At 46.7% G+C, this 21869-nt stretch overlaps 1 protein-coding gene across 1 annotated transcript in view; it reads right to left on the reverse strand.

The window, feature by feature from the left end:
• Positions 1-21869, reverse strand: part of LOC310650668 (neurobeachin-like protein 2) — a gene marked incomplete at its 3' end in the record, with an annotated part of 85024 nt that overhangs the window by 25317 nt on the left and 37838 nt on the right. The window contains exons 3-9 of the mRNA XM_083380250.1: positions 21267-21431; positions 14751-14832; positions 12414-12538; positions 9609-9691; positions 7096-7181; positions 5583-5889; positions 3332-3438 (exon numbers count right to left, since the gene is read on the reverse strand). Of these exons, the coding sequence (XP_083236376.1) occupies positions 3332-3438; positions 5583-5889; positions 7096-7181; positions 9609-9691; positions 12414-12538; positions 14751-14832; positions 21267-21431 (955 nt within the window). The remainder of the gene's footprint in view (positions 1-3331; positions 3439-5582; positions 5890-7095; positions 7182-9608; positions 9692-12413; positions 12539-14750; positions 14833-21266; positions 21432-21869) is intronic.

Consider the following 21869-nt stretch of genomic DNA (forward strand, 5'->3'; position numbering starts at 1 on the left):
CAGGACCCAACTGGGGAACATCATCAGTGCTAGAAAGGAGGAGGAAGGAGGAGGAAGGAGGAGGAAGGAGGAGGAGGAGGAGGAGGAGGAGGAGGAAGAAGAAGAAAAAGAAGAAGAAGAAGAAGAGGAGGAGGAGGAGGAGGAGGAGGATTGTGTGGGGTCCTTGGGGCTCTCTGAGCTGGGGGGTTTCCTTCAGACGTTTCATGACCCAACTGGGGAACATCATCAGGGCCAGAAGGGAGGAGGAGGAGGAGGAGGAGGAGGAGGAGGAGGAGGAAGAGGAGGAGGAGGAGGAGGAGGAGGAGGAGGAGGAGAAGGAGAAGGAAGGGCTGTGAGGTCCTGGGTGCTCTCTGAGCTGGGTGGTTTCCTTGCAGATGTTTCGTGACCTAACTAGAGAACATCATCAGGGCTAGAAGGGAGGAGGAGGAGGAGGAGGAGGAGGAGGAGGAGGAGGAGGAGGAGGAGGAGGAGGAGGAGGAGGAGGAGGAGGAGGAGGAGGAGAACTGTGGGGTCCTTGGTGCTCTCTGAGCTTGGGGCTTTTCTTGCAAACTTTTCATTGACCCGACTAGGGAACATCATCAGTGGTAGAAGGAAGTGGAGTTTACTATCTTTGTATATACTAGTGGCTTGTGGAGGCAATATTGGTGGGAGTGGACTTCGTAGTTCCTTGACACACACACACACACCCAACATTGATAGGGCATGCCACCTTATATAAACACAGAGGAACACCACCCCTTCTAGCCCTGATGACGTTCCCTAGTTGGGTCATGAAACGTCTGCAAGGGAACCACCCAGCTCGGAGAGCCCCAGGGACCCCCCAGAATTCATCCCCGAGCCACAAACACTCCCTTTTATTGTCTGGTTGTTTCCACACAACCCAAACCGGACAGAATATGGAATAAAAGAGTCAGAAGGGTTAGGACCAGCAGTTTGGGGTGGTCAAGATCCACAGTGGTCTAAGGATCTCTAAATCTACAGGCGGGCCTCAACTTACAACCATTCTTTTAGGGGACATTTGAAGTTCCGAAAAGAGTAGGCTACAACTGGTCCTCACATTTATGGCAGCATCTTCAGTGTCACGGAATCAAAATTTGGGTGCTTGGCAACCAATGTGTATTGCTGTGTCACACAATCACTATTTGCGACCTTCCCAGCTGGTTTCTGACAAGCAAAATCAGTGGGGGAAGCCAGTTTCACTTAATGAGTGCGATTCACTTAACAACTGAAGTGATTCGCTTAACGACCATGGGGGAGAAAGGTCATAAAATCCACTGCAACTGACTTAACAACTGTTAAATTGACTCGTTAAGAACCGTCTTGCTTAACAACGGACATCCCAATCCTGACTGTGGTTTTAAGTCGAGACTACTGATATCCCCACAATTAATGGGGGCTCCTGAGCAAACAAACCCGATTCTCAAACTCCGCAGGCTGCAGCTTTCTGACATGTGAATCCATCCCAAACCCTAGTCCCCCCACCACCACCTGTTCCCTCCCCCACCAATAAAAAAGCATTGCTGTGATTGCCGAATTGTGAGTGTGGTGGAAAATTGGTAAGCGTGTTGTAGCAACCAGAAGCCTCAATGGCTTATGTTGGCCAGTGGGTCTCCGGGTAAGAGGATGGACGGAGGTGCACAAACAATGTTAAAATGGAAAAACTTGCAAAGAGGAAGGTGACAGGACAGGAAGAACAGATCCTTGTTTGTTTAAAAAAGCCTGGTTTAAAAATAGCCCCAGGAGAGAGAGAGAGCAGAGCAGGTCCCACTTCGAAGAGAGAGAAATCAGGGTTTATTTACGAGCTTTTCCAAATGGGTTTTGAAGGGGGGAAACAATGAACAGGAACCATCTGGGACGCAAAACTGTCCGTCGTCCTTTTCGTTCAAAAGGTTTTCCACGACAATTGTTTTCGTTGTGATTCCCAACTGTCATTTCCTACACCCGAAAACCGTCCATTGGGGAAAATAGATTTGTTTAATGACCCCCCAAGGACTTAGAGGACAAGGATCTAATGTTCTTTTGCAACCTCTGAGTTTTAACCCTAAATGCTAACCCTGACCATAACCCAACTTATCCTGGTTTGTGCCTCGAGAAATTGCTTGAAACGTTCCCCGGTGTATAATCCCTCTCTGATGCAGAACTTACCCAGCTTCACCTGCCTAGCTCTAACAATAGTGCTATTAATCAGTTATTATTATTATTATTATTTTTAATCCCATTTATATCCCGCCCTTCTCCAAAGACTCAGGGCAGCTTACAATCTAAGAAGCACAAACCAATGTGCTTAGCAGTAGCCTTCATTCTATGTATATGCCTGCTTATTAGGGCTTTTTCACACACACCCCAAGCGGCATTATTACAAAGTCAGCTTAATTGCCCCCAACAATCTGGGTCCTCATTTTACCTACCTGGGAAGGATGGAAGGCTGAGTCAACCTTGAGCCTGGTGGGACTCGGACCTGCACTAATTGCAGGCAGCTGGTGTTACTTTAAGGAGGCACTAGCCCACTGCTCCACCAAGGCTGAGTTAGTTATTAATTAGCTATTATTAATAATCAATAATTATTGATTAGTAATTAAGTATTTTTTATTTTACAAGGCCCACATAGCTCAGAGCAATCTGTTTTTTAAAAATAAAGCTTCAGCAGGGATGTTTATAGGAAGTGTTCAAGAAAATCCTAAAATGGTGGGCAAGTCAAGCTTTGCCCATTTCTTTGTACAGTTATGTGGTTGTTGGGGCTGCCATTTTGACTTTTTTGCCCCATATGGTATACACACTCACCCCATTTTAGTGGCAGAAGGGAATTAAGGACACCTCTAGCAGGATGTACAGATAGTTCTCGACTTACAACCATTCATTTAATGACTGTTTATAGTTGCAACGGGACTGAAAAAAGGGACTTATGAGTGTTTTTCACACTTACTACCACTGAAGCATTGCCCCATGGTCAAAATTCAGACGCTTGGCAACTGATTCATATTTATGACGGTCGCAGTGTGCCGGAGTCAAGTGATCTCCTTCTGCGACCTTCTGACGAGCAAAGTCAATGGGGGAAGACCAGATTCACTTAACGACCATATTACTAATTTAACTTGGGCATTGACTCACTTCACAAGCATGGAAAGGAAGCTCGTCAAATGGGGCAAAGCTCGCTTATCAACCGTCTCCCTTATTGTGGTCGTAAGTCGAGGACCACCTCTAGAAAAACAGGAGTTGAAATTGGACCACAAGAAACCTCCTTGGTGGTAATTATCCGTCAAAAAAATATTTTCTGAAATTTAAGGAAACCCATCAAGGTCGGTTGGAAAAAAAGGATTTTTTCTTTTTTTACCTTGCAATTTTGGATCAATCGTATGATGTGTTCAAAACAATTGTTGCTCAGGAACATGGCTTGCAAGACCGGCCGGTCGTCAGAATTCAGCATTTCTGGAATGGCGTCTAAAGAGAGAGAAAAGACAGACCGCATTCAGACAACAACCGGGCACAGGATCGACGTATAACCCGCTGGTTTTGACACTGTTCGAAGCTTCGACAGAGACACAAACCCCACCCCCCCACAAAAGATACACAAAGTCCTTGACTTAAAAAACATCTTTTAGTGATTGTTCAAAGTTACAACGGAGCTGAACAAAAGGACTTACAAGCGATTTTCAGACTTACGACGGTCACAGCACACCCCCCCCATGGTCACGTGATCAAAATTCAGACGCTCGGAAACTGACTCGTATTTATGACGGTTGCAGTGTCCCGGGGTCACGTGATCCCCTCCTGCGACCTTCTGACGAGGAAATTCAATAGGGGAAGCCAGATTCACTTAACAACCATATTCTTAATTTAAAAACTGCAGTGATTCACTTAACAACGGTGGCAAGAAAGGGCATTAAATGGGGGAGAACTCACTTAACAACTGTCTCGCTTAGCAACCAAAATGTTGAGCTCAGTTGTGGTCATAAGCCAAGGAATACCTGTACTTACGACCCAGATTTGAACTTCTGGCAGTGCGCTGATCAGAGGTTGCTTATTGACCAAGTTACCACGATTGCTAAGTGGAGACTGAAGTCGCTTCCGTTGAGGTTCTCCAGAAACAGGAAGCTCTGCTTCCAAGTATGGGGTGAAGACCCCAAGAGAGAGTCAAGGGTTCCATCTCAGCAGACCCACAATGTGGTCCACTTTGTGGTCCACAGTGCCAGTTAAATTCTAGGGCAGGGGTAGGCAACCTCGGCTCTTTTATGACTCATGGACTTCAACTCCCAGAATTCCTGAGCCAGCTTGGCTGGCTCAGGAATACTGGGAGTTGAAGTCCATGAGTCATAAAAGAGCCGAGGTTGCCTACCCCTGTTCTAGGGCAACCAGCCATCCTGATTCTGTAGACCTTCCACAAGATTTCTGAGGAGACATCTCTGCGACATCAGCCAGAGAGTGGTTCTAATGCTGGATCTCTGGGTTCGCTTTCAGATCTTGAAAGGATCAGGCTGGCCTTCTCATTTTTTCTGAGATTTGTGGCCTGTTGCTACACCATAGATTTGGGTTGGACCTCAGAAATGTTTAATTGGTTCTTAAGAATCTGAACACTGTTTAGATTTTGAAAGAGGACGTGAAGAATGTAGGGACCTTGGTGGTCTCTGAGCTTGGGAGGCTTTCTTGTAGGGGTTTCATGACCCAACTAGGGAACATCATCTAGAAGGAAGGGGGGAGGGGTTGTATAATAGGGGAGGAGGAGGAGGAGGAGGAGGAGGAGGAGGAGGAGGAGGAGGAGGAGGATCACTGTGAGGTCCTTGGTGCTCTCTGATCTGGGTTGTTTTCTTGTAGACATCTTATGACCCAAGTAGGTAACATCATCAGTGTTAGAAGGGGAGAGTAAAGAGTGAGGAGTGGAGGAGGAGAAGGAGGAGGAGGATGACTGTGGGGTCCTTGGGGCTCTCTGAACTTGGTGGTTTCCTTATAGACATCTCATGACCCAACTAGGGAACATCATCAGTGCTAGAAAGGAGGAGGAGGAGGAGAAAAAGGATTGTGGGGTCCCTGGTGCTCTCCGAACTGGGTGGTTTCCTTGCAGACGTCTCGTGACCCAACTAGGGAACATCATCAGTGCTAGGAGGGAGGAGGAGGAGGAGGAGGAGGAAGAAAAAGGAATATGGCATCCTTGGTGCTCTCTGAGCTGGGTGGTTTCCTTACAGACATTTCATGACCCAACTAGGGAACATCATCAGTGCTAGAAGGGAGGGGGGGTTGCAGAGAGGAGGAGAAAGAGGAGGACTGTGGGGTCCTTGGTGCTCTCTGAGCTGGGTGGTTTCCTTATAGACATCTCATGACCCAACTAGGCAACGTCATCAGGGCTACAAGGAGGCTCTCTGTTTCTATAGAGTTCCTTCCAGCACTGGTGATGTTACTTAGTTGGGTCATGAAACGTCTGCAAGAAAACCACCCAGCTCAGAGAGCACTAGAGACCCCACATTTCAGTCCTAAACTACAAACATTCTTTTCTAATCACTTGGGAAAGCTCAGTACGTGATCCCTTCGCTGATGGCCCTTTAGGCCAAAGCAGAGGCCTGGAGACCCCCCACCACCTCTTTCCCTCTTACCCAGCATGTTCACCCGCAGCGTGACCAGCTTCTCCTCCCAGTGAGGGCCTGGTGACCCTTCCAGCGAGGCCAAGGGCTGGTCGGCGTTGAGGACTTTGAAGAAGCTGTCCAAGATGGCTCGGATCTCCACGGCCCGCTGGCTGGGGCTGCTGGCGTGGAGGACGTGAACCATGGACACCACGCTCTTGAGGGTCATCTGCAGCAACTGGGGGTCCTTGGTGGGTCCGCTGGCCGGAAGGCACCACCGCCGGAGGACCAGCATGAGGACCTCGACCACCGACGGGGTGATCATCTGGAGAGCGTTTTGCTACGAAGGAGGAGAAGAAGACCGCCATTGCTTGGCTTCAGGCAGACCAGAAGGTCTTACCTCCAGGAAAAGAACATGGCTTGCTAGTTAATCCTCGACTTACGACTGTTAATTTAGCAACTGCACCGGAAAAAAGAGACTTAGGGCCGTTTTTCACACTTACGACCGTTACAGCATCTCCATGGTAACATTATTGAAATTACGAGGCTTGGCAACTGACATGTACTTATGACGGTTACACTCCCAGGATCACGTGATGGCTATTTGTGGCCAAGAAAAGCGAATGGGGGAAGTTTGATCCACTTAATGAGCACACGATTCGTTTAACAACCGTACTCATTAACTTAGCTGTCTTCTGACAAGCAAAATCAATGGGGGAAGTTTGATTCACTTCATGACCACATGGTTCATTTAACAACCACCGTGATTCCTCCCTCAGCCATCTTCTGGCTAGCAAAGTCAATGGGGGAAGCTGGATTCGCTTAACGAAGACGTGACCCCTTTAACAACTGCAGCAATTCACTTAATGACCAAAAAGGTTGTAAAATGAAGCAAAACTCGCAGTCGTTTAACAATGGAAATTTTAGGCTCAGCTGTGGTTGTAAGTTGAGGACTACCTGTACTTCAAGGACAGCTTCCATTACGGTTCTCTTCCTCTCACGATGCTCAACAACAACCCTCCCAATTCGCAAACAGCACAGTGGTTAGCTCCTCAGCTGGGAACCATGGGACTTGGTGTCTCTTGTAATCAAAGTTATGGAAAGGCGATTTATCATCAACAGGAGAGAAAAGTCGAAAAGCTAAGTAAAAAATTTCTTGTGCCTCATCTCTCCTTAAAGCTTATACGTGCTCCATGCAGACAGTGGAACGTGGGCCAAGGGATTTTTGGTGAGGGTCTTGGTCACCTCTTGGTCTTCCATCCCTTTGTATTACCTCCCAGGTAACCCTTGATTTTCCGTTGGTAAGCAAGGCAGTTGTTAAGTGAGGCCCATCCGGGTTTGCAATCTTTTTTGACAAGGTGGTTAAGGTAATCACAGCAGTCGTTAAGGGACCGGTGCGGTCACTGTGCAAATCTATCTTCACCCAATGACTTTGCTTTGAGACACAGCACGGAACAGGGGGCTGGACTTGATGGCCTCTAGAGTTCCTTCTAAACTTAGAATTCTCCTCCTGGAGGCTTTTAAATGCAGAAGCTCAAAGACTTACCTTGGATCCAGAGAGAATAGCCCCAAAAAGGTGGATTAGCCGCAACTGAAGGTATTCTGGGAGCTCTTGGTCCATTTCAAAGCATTCTAGGAAGGGAGGGAAAAAAAATCAAATCAATCAATCAATTAATTAAACACTCCCTCCAGCCACCTTGACTAAATGGTCCAAGGAAAATGCAGGGTTTCTCAAAGTTGGCCACTTCAACTCCCAGAATCCCCTACCTTAAGATGTGTGGACTCCAATTCCCAGAATCCCCCAGCCAGAATCCTTTAAGATGGGTGGACTTCAACTCCCAGAATCCCTCAGCTGGCACACTTTAAGATGGGTGGAGGGATGACTGGCCAGGGAATTCTGGGAATTGCAGTCCACATATCTTAAAGTTGCTAAGATTCAGAAATGGCATTTATGGTCATCCCGACTTACGTCCATAACGGGCAGGCTCCACAATGGTCATAAATTCAGGAGTAGCTGTACTTTACTTTTATTTTAAATTTGTTTTTGCTTACAATTCTGGTCAGTGACCATAAGGAAAAATAATCCTAAATTCCCTAATACAGGCAGTCCTCCATTTATGATCACAATGGAGACCAAAATTTCTGTTGTTAAGCGAGACGGTTCCTAAGTGAGTTTTGCCCCATTTTACAACCTTCCTTGCCACAGTTGTTAAGTCAGCCCCTGCAGTTCTTAAGTTAGCAGCACGGTTGTTAAGCGAATCTGGCTTTCCCCATTGAATTTGCATGTCAGAAGGCCGCAAAGGGAGATCACGTGACCCCAGGACACTGCAACTTCCTAAGTACACGCCAGTTTCCAAGCCTCTGAATTCTGATCATGTCACCAGGGGGATGTGCAGCGGTTGTAAGTGTGAAAAACAGTCATAAGTCCCATTGTTCGTTTAGTGCAGACATGTCAAACACAAGGCCCGGGGGCCGGATCTGGCCCGCGAAGTGGTTTCATGCGGCCCGCGAAGCCATCCTGGAAACAGTGAGGGAATGGTCCCTGGCCCAGAGACCCTCCTCCTGCCAGAGACCCTCAGATCTGTCCCACTCCTGCCCAGGGCCCTATAGGCACCCTTGATGCGAAGGATGTAGAGCTGGTCACACCCACCCAGTAGGCCATACGCACTCAGGCCACGCCCACCCAGTAAGCCACGCCCACCCTGGCCACACCCACCCGGCCCCCAGAGGGCAACCGCAATGCTGATGCGGCCCTCAATGAAATTGAGTTTGACACCCCTGGTTTAGTGCCTTGGTAACTTTGAGCGGTCACTAAACAAACAGTTGTAACTTGAGGATTACCCATCCTTATCTTTTAGCAAAAAAAAAAAAGCTGGTGGACACCAATTAACCAAGAAAGCTGGTTAGTTGGGTTTCACGCTAAATTAAGCCAGAAGAAACCATGATGGTGAGGCATTTCTGGCAACCTGCAAGTAAAGTCCCTAGAATTAAAGAAAAATACCGCGAAAACGCATCTATTCAAGGGAGTTTTCACTTCAGAAAAGTCCCCAAAATTCCTGGCAGGCAGGTAATTAATATTAAAAGCACCAACGGTTTCGGGAAATCGACTCCGCCCTGTATTTGTGTGTTTGTGACTTTGTGTGTGTGAGTTTAATGAGCCATGAAGAGGTGCCCTCGTTAGGAAGGATTCCTTGCATAGATATTAAATTTAATATCTAACTTAAAAATTTAAAACTAAAATTAAATTTAAGAGGATAAGTTCAAAAGCAATGGAAGGGGAAAAAAACTCAGTTTTTCACATTTAATGCAGCCTTCCCATGGGTCACATGATCAAAATTCAGCCGCTTGGCAGCTGACTCATATTTATGACGGTTGCAGCGTCCTGGGGGGGGTTCACGTGATCCCCTTTTGCGACCTTCTGACAAGCAAAATCAATAGGGGAAGCCAAATTCGCTTAACGACCATGTTCCTAATTTAAAATCTGCAGTGATTCACTTAACAACGGTGGCCAGAAAGATTGTAAAATGAGGCAAAATTAACTTAACAAACGTTTCACTTAGCATCAGAATTTTTGGGCTCAATGTGGTTGTAAGTCGAGGACTCCCTGCATATGCTTGCCTAATGAGAATATTACATATAGCAATCTAATACAATTATAAAACTGTTTTTTTTTGTTAAAGCACTTTTGATATGTTTTTTTCTTCTCACCCTCATGACTCCTTTTTGCATTTTGCTCCTGTTTTCTTACTAATTAAAAAAGCAATTAATCCATGATTAATTTTAATCAATCATTAATTTTAATTAAATAACACTCCATTGAGTTTTAAGGAAGAAAACAGCAGATATGTCCTGATAACAATTCTATATTGTCTCCTTTAATGAAAATATTACAATTTTTTCCCTTTCTCCTCTTTGACAATCCCTGTGATTTTCGTGTGTTTTGCCATTAATTAAAAAGCAATTAAAAATAGAAAGAAGGGAACAATACAGGCGAGGGGATTTTTTTATTTATTTTTTTGCAGAGAAAGAGAGAATATTTAACGACGCTGCCACGTGTACCTTCAAAAACGGAACTGAACTCCGGAGGCAACAGAGCTGGTGTGAACTTGTATTTGTTCTTCTCTTTCGCACTCACAATCTCCCTGGGAGGGAAACAACACAAAAGGGTGTGAGAGACGTTGGAAGGAGGTGGAAGGGAATAACAAGAGCCAATTGGGATGGGAAAAAAAAACACCTTCACACCCATGCAATTGTTGCCTTAAAGTCTGCTTTCTGTGCCCAATTTGGTTCCCATCATCCCCGGCTGTGGACTCGCAAGGGAACTGAAGCCCAACGTGTGTGGGCAGGGATCAGAGAGAGAGGTATGGCATCTTCAAAAGTGGTACAAGTTGACTTGCGACCACAAAAGGAAATCAGAATATCTGTCGCTAAGTGAAGCGGTCATTAAGTGAGTCACATAGGATGTTACAACCTTTCTCACCCTGGGGGGTTCAGCGAAACACCACAGTTGTTAAGTGAGCCCTGAAGTTGTTAGCATAAGGTGACCACAAAGGGTAGGATACGACTGAATTTTAAGTCTCCTCTTTTTCCAGGTTGGCTGTAATTTTGAAGGATTGTTAAGCAGCCAGTTGTAAGTTGAGGACGGCCATATAGCACTTTAGAGCCGTGTTTCTCAGCCTTGGCAGCCTGAGGATGGGTGGACGTCAACTCCCAGAATTCCCTAACTGGCAGTAGGAATTGGGTTTTGAATTAAGCAGAACACCTGGTCTGCTTGGGAGACAATATAGATAGTTCTTGACTTACAATGGTTCATTTAGCGACTGTTCAAAGTTACAACGGTACTGAAAAGAAAGACTTATAGACCGTCTTTCACCCTTACGAACATTGCAGCATCTCCGTGGTCCCCTCATCAAAATTCAGGCACTTGGCAACTGACTCATATTTATGACAGTCGTAAGTGTCCTGGGCGTCACATGATCCCCTTTTGCGAACTTCTGACAAGCGAAGTCAACAGGGTAGCCATATTCATTTAACAACCCTGTCTCTAACTAACCTAACAACTGCAGGGATTCACTTAACAATTGTGGCAAGGAAGGTTGTAAAATGTGGCAAAACTCACTTCACAACTGTCTTGTTTAGCAATTGGGCTAGATTGTGGTCATCGAACTCTACTTTTATTGTCAATCTTGGCACCATATCATGGAAACCCACAAAAAATGTATGCACCATGCAAATTCCTGGCTTGTGCTTACCCCAAGCAGCCTTCGGCATCCTCAACAGAAAGGGGAAACTCCAGATTTTACTTTTAATATGTTTATTTAAAGAATTTATATGAGTGGAATAGGATCAACATTTGATTGCCTGCTGGCTTCCCCAATGACTCTCCCTATAGGAAGGTGGCAGAGAAGCATGGTAAATTTCATTTTTATTTAGTTATTGGTATTGTTGTCCTCACGGTAAGTTGTGTCTGATTTTTTGTGATCCCGGGGTACCCCACTTTTATTACTGAAATGATAATCACCAATCTTATTGAAATGACCATGAGTGTTACTGAAATGGTGAACATGTTATTGCAGCTGATTGTACTGAAGTGGCTGCAACATTGCCAAATTTTAATCCCCCCACCCAAAATACCAGGGGTCTTGGATCTTGGATGCATTCTGTAAGTTAGCCTATTTGAGGTCTGTTGGTTCAAAACTCGTAGCTTTACGAAGCATCGTATTGCCCCATTTGAAGGTGACAAACAGACAAACAGACACACACATTTTAGCAATAGGTAGATAACCAACATTTTGAAGTGCATTGGAATCCTATCAGAGAATGTCTCCCTTTCACTGCCCACCAGGAGACAGTCTACAAGAAGGGTCCCCAACTCCTGGTCCGTGGACCAGTACTGGGCCATGGCATGCCCGCAACTGGTCTGCACAAACAAGCGAAGTCCCATCCACGGGATGCAGGCAGCACACAAAACCACCCCCCCTCCAGTCTGCGGAAAAGCCTCTCTCCACGGAACTGGTCCCTGGTGCCCAAAAGGTTGGGGGACAGTGGTGAGATTCAGCTGGTTCGCACCAGTTCAGCAGAACTGGTAGCTAAATTTTGTTGAGTTCAGAGAACCGGCTGAACCCATGCTGCTTCCTGAAGTCCATTCTAGGTCTCGGAGGCCCAGAGGAGGCCTCCCAGGACTAGAACAGCCCGCCGGAACTGCGTGGATGTCACTTCTGGAAGTCGGTTCTAGGTCTCGGAGGCCCGGAGGAGGCCACCCAGGACTAGAACGGCCCACCAGAAGTGCGTGGATGTCACTTCCGGAAGTCAGTTCTAGGCCTTGGAGCCCTGGAGGCGGCCTCCCAGGACTAGAACGGCCCACCGGAAGTGCATGGATGTCACTTCCGGAAGTCCATTCTAGGCCTTGGAGCCCCCAGAGGAGGCCTCCCAGGCCTAGAACGGCCCGCCAGAAGTGCATGGATGTCACTTCCGGAAGTCCATTCTAGGCCTTGGAGCCCCCAGAGGAGGCCTCCCAGGCCTAGAACGGCCCGCCAGAAGTGCATGGATGTCACTTCCGGAAGTCCGTTCTAGGCCTTGGAGCCCCCAGAGGAGGCCTCCCAGGACTAAAACGGCCTGCCGGAAGTGCGTGGATGTCACTTCCGGAAGTCCGTTCTAGGCCTCGGAGGCCCAGGCCTGCATCCACGCAGAAAACCGGTTATTCAGGTATTTGAATCCCACCACTGGTTGAGGGCCATTAATCTACCAGGTCCAGCCGTTCGCCTCTGGCCAGATGTGGCCAAGCAGCTCTCATCACCTGCCTGGAAGCCGCAGGTTCTCCCTGAGATGTGACCTTCCCATGGACGAGGACAGAAAGCCACTCACCCGCTCAGCTGCCTCCGCCAGGTCTGGTAGGGATCGAAGAGACATTCGCAAAGGTGCAGGGCGTAGAGCGCGACGCTCTCCAGCGGGCGATGGTGGGGCCAAGGATCTGCCTGGAAGCCGGTGAGCTGTCAGCAGAGTTAACCACAGATTAGCCACCTTCAGCATTTCTCTCGTCTCTGCCTGGGAACCACGTTCCCGAAAGAGTCTTTCTTTCAACCGGGGAGATCAGAAGGCAGAAAAATGCAGGATTCACAGGATAACGAGGAGGTTTCAGAGGGAAGGAGGGAGGGAGGGAGGAGAGGGGAAGAAAGGGAGGAAGAAAAGAGAGGGGAAGAAATGACTTAGGAAAAAAGAAAGGAAAGAAGAAGGAAGAAAGGGAGGGAGGGAGGGAGGGAGGCAAGAACAAAAATAGGGAGGAAGTGAGTGTAAGAAAAAAGGAAGGAGAAGGAAGGAAGGAAAAGTGAGTGAGAGGGGGGAGAGAGAGAGGGAGGAAGAAGGGAAAAATGAAAGGAAATAAAGGAAGGAAAGAGGAGGAGGGAGGAGGGAGGGAGGAGTGAAAGAGTAAACAAATAAATAAACAAATAAATGAGGGAGGGAGGGGGTCCAGTGTGGATGGATATGGGTTTTTTCAAGGTTTTTTATTCCCTGTTCCAGCATTCCTCAATCCTGACAATCTGAAAATGGCTGAATTCCAGCTCCCAGAATTCCTTGGGCTTCATTTATTTATTTATTTATTTTTAAATCCCATTTATATCCCGCCCTTCTCCGAAGACTCAGGGCGGCTTACAAGCTTAGCAGTAGCCTTCATTCTATGTATATGCCTGCTTGTTAGGGCTTTCACACACCCCCTAAGCGGCATTATTACAAAGTCAGCTTAATTGCCCCCAACAATCTGGGTCCTCATTTTACCTACCTCGGAAGGATGGAAGGCTGAGTCAACCTTGAGCCTGGTGGGACTCGAACCTGCGCTAATGGCAGGCAGCTGGTGTTACTTTAAGGAGGCATCAGCCCACTGCTCCACCAAGGCTCTTCATGCCGGGTGGGGAATTCTGGCTGTTGAAGCCCACCCATTTTCAAGTAGCCAAGGTTGAAAAACATTGATCTGGAGCAGACATGTCAAAGACAAGGCCCGGGGGCCAGATCCAGCCCGTGAAGTGGTTTCATGCAGTCCGCGAAGCCATCCTGGAAACAGTGAGGGAACGGCCCCCACTGCCTTGGCCCTGGCCCAGAGACCCTCATATCTGTCCCACTCCTGCCCAGGCCCCCATAGGCACCCTTGATGCGAACGATGGAGAGCTGGCCACGCCCACCCAGTAGGCCATACACACTTTAGCCACACCCACCCAGTAGGCCATACACACTCTAGCCACGCCCACCCAGTAGGCCACCCGACCCCCGGAGGGCAACCGCAATGCTGATGCGGCCCTCAGTGAAATTGAGTTTGACACCCCTGATCTGGAGGGATACCTGAAACTCTGTAGGAATATCTGGACGACAAAGTACAGTTCCACGACCATCCCAAACTGAAATAAATCTATTAAATAACAGACAGGGCGTCCTCGACTTACGACCACAATTGAGCCCGAAATTTCTTTAGCTAAGCAAGACAGTTATTAAGTGAGCTTTGCCCCCATTTTACGATCATTCTTGAACCAGTTGTGAAGTCAATCCCCGTGGCTGTTTAACCCGTCACACGGTCGTTAAGTGAATCCAGCTACCCATTGACTTTGTTCATCGGAAGATCCCCAAAAGGTGGATCGCGTGATCCCCTGGGGACGCTATGACCGTCATAAATACGGGTCAGTGGCCGAGGTGTCTGAATTTTGATCCTGTGACCACGGGGATGCCGCAACGGTCGTAGGGGTGAAAAAAGGTCCTAAGTCACTTTTTTTCAAAGTAATTTTGAACAGTCACTAAATGAATGGTTATAAGTCGAGGACAATGTGTATTTATCCCTGTACCCAGGCTGGGAAGGCTGGCAAACCTCCAGATGATAGCTCTCACCACACAATCAAAGCCCCCCGTTGGTTTCACAAACTTTGATCCTGCGGTCAAGCCAACATCTGTTCACAAGCTTTGATCCTGCGGTCAAGCCAACATCTGTTCACAAGCTTTGATCCTACGGTCAAGCCAACATTTCACCCCCCGCATGAAAGACCCTGCAAGGCAGTCGCTTGTTACTTAGCTTTCTCCTTGCGAGACTGACTTGGTTTCTCCTTGTGAGGATCTGAGCTACAAAATGGACGTCCTCCTTTGTCTTCAACAACCTGCATCGCTTGTGGGTAAGTGAAGCCTCCCTCCTAACCCTGGTTAGAGGGCTCAGAAGATCATGGTTACCTTTTTCGAACAGGTGGACAGCAGAACGACCAGCTCGCGGACAAACAGGGGTGGACGGTCATCCTGAACGTTTTCAAGATTCCTGCAAGGAAACCAGAAGCCACTTTGAAAAACGGGAAAAGTTATCCGGCATTGAATGCGGTTTACACAGAACAACCTGCACGGTTATAGCAAATCCTAATAACTAATTTATTGTCTTTCCTAATTAATAATAATTAGTAATTATAGCATCAGTAATACAGGTAGTCCTCGACTTAGAACCACAATGGAGCCCAAAATTGATCTTGCTAAGTGAGACATTTATCAAATTATTTTTGCCCCATTTTACAAAATTTCTTGCCACCGTTGTTAAGTGAATCATTGCAGTTGTTCAGTTAGTCTCATGGGTGTTATGTGAATCTGGCTTTCCCACTGACTTTGCAAAGGGGATCACGTGACCCCGGGGCACTGCAACCGTTATAAATATGAGTCAGTTGCCAAGCGTCTGAGTTTTGATCACATGACCATGGGGATACTGCAACTCCCATAATCCCCTAGCCAGCATGCTTTAAGAGGGGAAGACTTCAACTCCCGTAATCCCCCAGCCGGCATGCTTTAAGAAGTGGGGACTTCAACTCCCAGAATCCCCAGCCAGTCTGCTTTAAGAGGGGAGGACTTCAACTCCCAGAATCCCCCAGCCAGCCATGCTTTAAGATGGATGGACTTCAGCTCCCAGAATTCCCCAGCCAGGCATGCTTTAAGAGGGGAGGACTTCCACTCCCAGAATCCCCCAGCCAGGAAGTCCGCCCATCTCCCTCGTGCCAAGGGTGCGAAACACCTGTCTTGGTAGAAAGATGCTTGGAGCTTCGGTTGTGGGCATCGTCTTCAGATATGGGGGAGAACCTCACTCAGACAAGATGGAACACCCCCATATTTATCTGGGGTTACTCCTGGTCTCTCCCCTGCCCACATTTTAATTTTGATCGCTCCTCGTCTTCCATCTTGGTCGCCTGTGCTAAAATTCCCCGGGTGCTTATCTTCAGCTTACCAACCGCAACGTTGACAGGAAGACGAGTAGCGCAAGGCCCTGTCTTGCCCCCCCCTTCCTGTTGGGTTAAAAATAAAACAGAGCTCGGCACATGCCTTCAGATCTGCTGGACCATCATCCCCGCTGCCAGCAGTTTGAGGACGATGGGAGTAGTAGTCCCATACAGCTTAGGGCAGTGTGTGGGTGTGGGTGGGGACAATTTATTTCTATCGAGTTTAATTTCTTTGTTTCTCTCCCGCCTTTATTCTTTTTACAAATAACTCACACTGGTGAATCTATCTGACACATCCTCCGCCTCTTCCTATTTTCCTGATTAAAAACAGCCCTGCGAGGTGGGTTGCACTGGGAAAGGGAGGGACTGGCCCAAAGTCACCCAGCCGGCTTTCATGCCTAAGGCGGGACTAGAACTCCCCGTCTCCTGATGATGGACCCAAAGCCACCTCATTGGCTTTCATGCCTAAGGTGAAGCTGGGGCCAACTGCCTCCCTCGCAGGGCTGTTTTGGGGGGTTGACAGGAATCAGGAAGAAGCAGCACTATATACAACAGTCCTCAATTTATGACTAGTTGTTGGCTGACCGTTTGAAGTGATAATGGCCCTGAAAAAAGCTGACTTATGAAAGTTCCTCACACATACGACTGTCCTCACACTTATGACATATTCAAAATTCGGTTCTTGGCAACCATCATATATTTACCATGATTGCAGTGCCCCAAGGTCATGTGATTACCAGTTAGGGCATCCCAGCTGGGAATGCTAATGGGAAACTGGATTCGCTTAATGACCGGGCTATTGACTTAACTGCAGAGTACAGTGACTCGCTTAACAACCACAGCCAAAAAAAGATGTAAATTCAGGAGGACTCGCTTAATGACCTTCTCACTTAGTGATGGATGTTTTGTTCCTAACTGTGGTTGTAAGTTAACAACTACCTGTATATCCTAAAATCTGGGATTGAAATCAAACGAATTTATGGCAGGCATTTTTTTCTGATTGTTCCCTGTGGCTGTTCTTAGGGGGAAAAAAGAAAAACAAGGTTTTTTTTGGGGGGTGTGTGTGAAAGAAATATTTAATATCTTCGGAGAAGGAAGAAAATGAACCCAGAACTTTCAAGCAGTAAAATACCGTGCCAGCAAACAAAGAAATATTTAATCTATTTATTGGTTAAACTTGTAATATAAACTAAACAAGTCGACAAGGAAATTGTGTTTTCGAATACTGGCCATGATAAGTGCTGCTTAGCTAATCTCTATTTTGCTTTAGCTTTTTTTTTTTTAACATGCAGCTTTCAAAACAAAAACAAAGCAGGCTGCGTATTTTTAAACTGCAACCTTTAGAAAACAAAGACAAATGAGTCTTCAGTATTTTCATGTGCAAATTTTAGAACAGAGACCCATGTTCAGCGCTTAGAGGAGAAAACAAACCAGGTTCTTATCTTTAAGGTGGAGTTTTTAGAGTGAAAAACAAACCAGCTTCCTATTTTTAAGGTGCAACTTTTTCGGGTGGAAACCAAACCAGCTTCCTGTTTTTAAGTTGCAGCTTTCAGAATAAAAACTCAAAGTGGATTCCTAAAATTTAAAGTGCATTTAAAAAAAAACCCCAACTCTAGCCATTTTTTTGCTCTGGTTCAAACAAATGTAAGAGAAAAGTAAGTTGACAATTACCAGTTTTTACTAAAGTCATGTTCAACTCCTCTGCTACATCCAGCCCTTTTATTCTCATTTTTTGAGATTCCCAAAATACAGGTAGTCCTCGACTTATGAACACAATTGACCCCAAAATTTCTGTTGCTAAGTGAGTTTTGCCCACTTTTATTATTTTTCTTGCTGCAGCCTTTAAGAGAATTCCTGCAGTTATTAAGTTAGTCACACGGTCATTAAATGAATGTGACTTTCCAATTGACTTCGCTGGGCAAAAAGTAGCAAAAGGGGATCATATGACAGTCGTAAGTATGAGTCAGTTGCCAAGCGTCTGAATTTGGATCATGAAACTATGGGGGATGCTGCAATGGTCCTAAGTTTGAAAAATGATCGTAAGTCCCCTTTTCCAGTACTGTTGTAACTTTGAACAGTCACTAAATGAAGTCAAAAACTCCCTGTCAAGCTAAGAAAAGAGTGGTTTTATGTTACATATAGCTTAGTGAAGGGACGCGGTGGCTCAGTGGATTAAGACGCTGAGCTTGTCTATCAGAAGGTCGGCAGTTTGGCGGGTCGAATCCCGAGTGCCGCGTAGCAGAGCGAGCGCCTGCGACGCGTCCCAGCTTCTGCCAACCTAGCAGTTTGAAAGCATGTTAAAAATGCAAGTAGAAAAATAGGGACCACAACGGTGGGAAGGTAACAGCGCTCCGTACGCCTTTGGCGTCTAGTCATGCCGGCCACATGACCACGGAGACGTCCTAGGACCGACCCCTAGACTCAAAAATGACCAGCACGCATGTGTGGGGGAACCGTTACCTTTACCTATAGCTTAGTGAACGGTTGGAATTCAAAGAAGCACTGTATTAATAAAACCATAATAATTAAACATAATAGTAACAATAAATGACACCTCTCAAGTTTGTTAAAAATTGCAAGCTCCCTTTGCAGCAAGGAACTACAAAGTTTGCAAAAATCCAAAGGTCCGGGGACCAGCCCTCTTCTTCCCGCAAAGCCCCCCAGACCTTACCTACTTCTGCAATCCTCCCCCCCCAAAAAAACCCCTCAGCCTTAAGCAGATGGCAAAACCCAGTTCAAAGTTTCATCTCCAAGAGACCAGTTGGGTGTCAACCAAATTACACATCCACTGAAGTTGCTTAATTGCCATTTTTTTCTCTGGCTCTCTGAGAAAGTGTATTTGATTAAGGTTTACCCAACCTGGCCATCTGGAGACACACCTGGAGCGTTGTTTGCACACCAACTGTCCAGGCGTTGTGGTTTTTTTGAGCAACCGGAGAGTCACACCTCCAGTGATCGGTTAACCTTGCTGACTTTTTTAGATAGGGGTAAAGTTGAACCGAACTGTGTTCAAAAACAGTATTTCCCCCCCCCCCTACTACGTCTAAAAGGGGGTTGTAGGAACGAATTGAGTAAGGCTGCCAGTTGCACACTCCTGTTTCCGGTGTCTGTGGGTGGAAATGTGAAATTTATGCTATTGTCCGACCCAAAAGGCTAGATCTAATTCCAAGCTTTGTAGAAAACGTTGTGGAAGAATTGGAAGGGCTTCAGAAAAAAAAACTTCCAGGTTTTCAAAGAAATGGAAAGCATCCCCCCCAAAAAACCCATGGAAATGGATCCTTAGGGTAGAGGGGAACCCTCCTCTCTTCCAAAAAAATCAAGGATCCGAAAGAAGCTTTTCGGCACACGGGCTGAGGAATTAGGGCTACAGCCAGGATCTCTGTCCACAGGAAGGAGATCCGGTTCTTCTTGCAAACTGAAAGCCTTCAAGATTTGGGGGGGGGGATAAGGAAAGGACCAAGGGGAGAGCTTTACAGATGCTCGAAAGGGATGGAGGATGGGTTTCCATGGAAACCGAAATAGCAGGAGGATGCCCTGATTGCTCCAAGATTGAAGGCATCTAAGGAGGCTTTCACCTCATGAGAAGGAAGGACTCACTGGAGAAGAGCCTAATGCTGGGAAAGGTTGAGGGCAAGAGAAGGTGGTGACGACAGAGAATGAGGTGGCTGGACGGAGTCACTGAAGCAGTAGGCATGAGCTTAAATGGACTCCAGAAGATGGTAGAGGACAGGAAGGCCTGGAGGAACGTTGTCCGTGGGGTCGCAATGGGTTAGACACGACTTCGCAACTAACAACAACAAGGAGGCTTTCTTCAGGGCCATCTCTCTTGACCTGGCTTCTCTGCAGGATTCCTTAGAAAGTAATTTTTGGGCCTGGGGAGATGCCATTATCTTAACTTCTGTATTTATTGTATGTTATTGTTGTTAGCCGCCCTGAGTCCTTCGGGAGATAGGGTGGCATATAAGTCCCAATCAATCAATCAATCAATAAATCAATAAATCAATAAATAAATAAATATGGGGGCTTTGGAGTAGAAAGCCAGCATCTCAACATGGTCCTCCAGACTGCAAGGGGACCTCCGGGCTGGACCATCAACAGGAGAAGCTACGGTGAAGCTTTTCAGGAAGTCTTGTTCCCCAACCTGGTGCCCATCAAATGCATCAGGTGACAATTGGTGGAGTTCCCCTGCCACACCTATGCGGATCGGGACTTTCCAACACAAAATACCCTCTGAAGGGCACCACTTTGGAGAAGCTGGCATCTCTTAAGGCTTTCCACACAACCAATCTTCAGATGATCTGTTAACTCGCCGACAATTGCAGGGTGTGTTTTGCTGCCTCCTAGAAAAGCAAATCTACTGCAAGCCAGCTCTACTGTCTAAGATTATCCACCAACCACTCTCCTTTGATAATATATTTATTTAAATCTCCCCTGGGGCAAATATCAAAAAGGGAAGTCTAATTCTGATAGTCGTAAGAATTTGGAGAGGATTTCAAGCCACGCAATCAATATTTGTGATGGGAAGTGCAGGAAGGATGAATTTTTGAATGGGGGGGGTTTCATGAGGGACTTTATGGGGTCCCCTTAGGAAGAAAAGAAAGGAAAAGGGAAGGAAAGAAGGAAGAAGTGAGCGAGGAAGGAAGGAAGGAAGGAAGGAAGGAAGGAAGGAAGGAAGGAAAAATAGCAATAGAAACAACAAACTGAAAGATACAAAGGAAGGAGAGAGGAAGGAAGGAAAATGAAAAGAAAAGAGAGAAATAGCAATAGAAATTGAAATAGAAAAGAAAGGAGAGGAGAGGGGAAAAGGAAGGAAGGAAATGAGGAGAAAGGAGAGAAAGAAAAGAAGGAAGGAAGGCAGGGAAGAAGGAAGGAAGGAATAAGAGCCAAAAGGAAAGAGAAATAAAGAAATTCACAAGGCATTGCAATCTCCTATTTTCACGGCTTCCGTGCCAGCCAAAGACTCTCCCGGTCTTGCTGAAATACCAGGCTGCCCTTTCCATTGCCTTGGAGGAATGGTTTCATTCACACCGGGCCCCTCAACCAGACAGGCAAAGTGTCCGGTAACTTAGCAACCATAATCACAACTAGGCCCACACGCAGCATCTCTGCAGGCCCCACCAGACATTTGCCAGCCTCCAGGCCCGCCAGGATGCTACTTGAGATGGAAATTTAAGATTTTAAGAAGAGACCGGACAGCCTTGCTTGAATAGGAGGTTGGACTAGATGACCTCCAAGTTCCCATAAGTTATTCTGTTATTCTGAGGAGGAGGAGGAGGAGGAGGAGGAGGAGGAGGAGGAGGAAGGAGAAATTGGAGGAGGAGAAGGAGAAATTGGAAGAGGAGGAGGAGGAGGAGAAGTACAAGGAGGAAGAGGAGGAGGAGGGGGAGGAGGGGGAGGAGGGGGAGGGGGAGGAGGGGGAAGGGGAGGAGAAGGCAAGAAAGGTCATAATAAAATGGGGCAAAAATTCACTTAAAATCTGTCTCGTATAAAGACTTACCTGCAAATAATGATGAAGAACTTGGTCAGCAAGAGAGCTTGTTTCAAGCCAGCTTCTGCAACTTCGTCGCGTGAAATTTGGGACACCGAAGACGTAAATTGTTGGGTTAATACTTGCAAGACATCCAGAGGTAAAAGCGGAATTTCGGATACGGAGTCTTCGGGTCTAGGAGAGGAAACGATACAGAAACCGTAGGTTGCAACCTGACATACAGACAAGTCCTCAACTCACAACAATTCATTCAGTGACTGTTCAAAGTTACAACGGCACTGAAAAAAAGGGACTTAGGACCGTTTTTCAGACTTACGACCGTCACAGCATCCCTGTGGTCACCAGATCAAAATCCAGATGCCTGGCAAGTGACTCATATTTACGACGGTCGCCGTGTCCCGGGGTCACGTGGTCCCCTTTTGTGACCTTCTGATAAACAAAGTCAATGGGGAAGCCAGATTCACTTAAAAACCCTTTGACTAATTAACAACTGCAGCGATTCACTTAACAACTGTGGCACGAAACATTGTAAAATGAAGCAAAACTCACTTAACAACCATCTCACCTAGGAACAGAAGTTTTGGGTTCAATTTTGGCCGTAAATAGAGGGCA

The sequence above is a fragment of the Vipera ursinii genome (genome assembly GCF_947247035.1).
Source record: "Vipera ursinii genome assembly, contig: scaffold_114, whole genome shotgun sequence".
Classification (NCBI taxonomy): Eukaryota; Metazoa; Chordata; class Lepidosauria; order Squamata; family Viperidae; genus Vipera; species Vipera ursinii.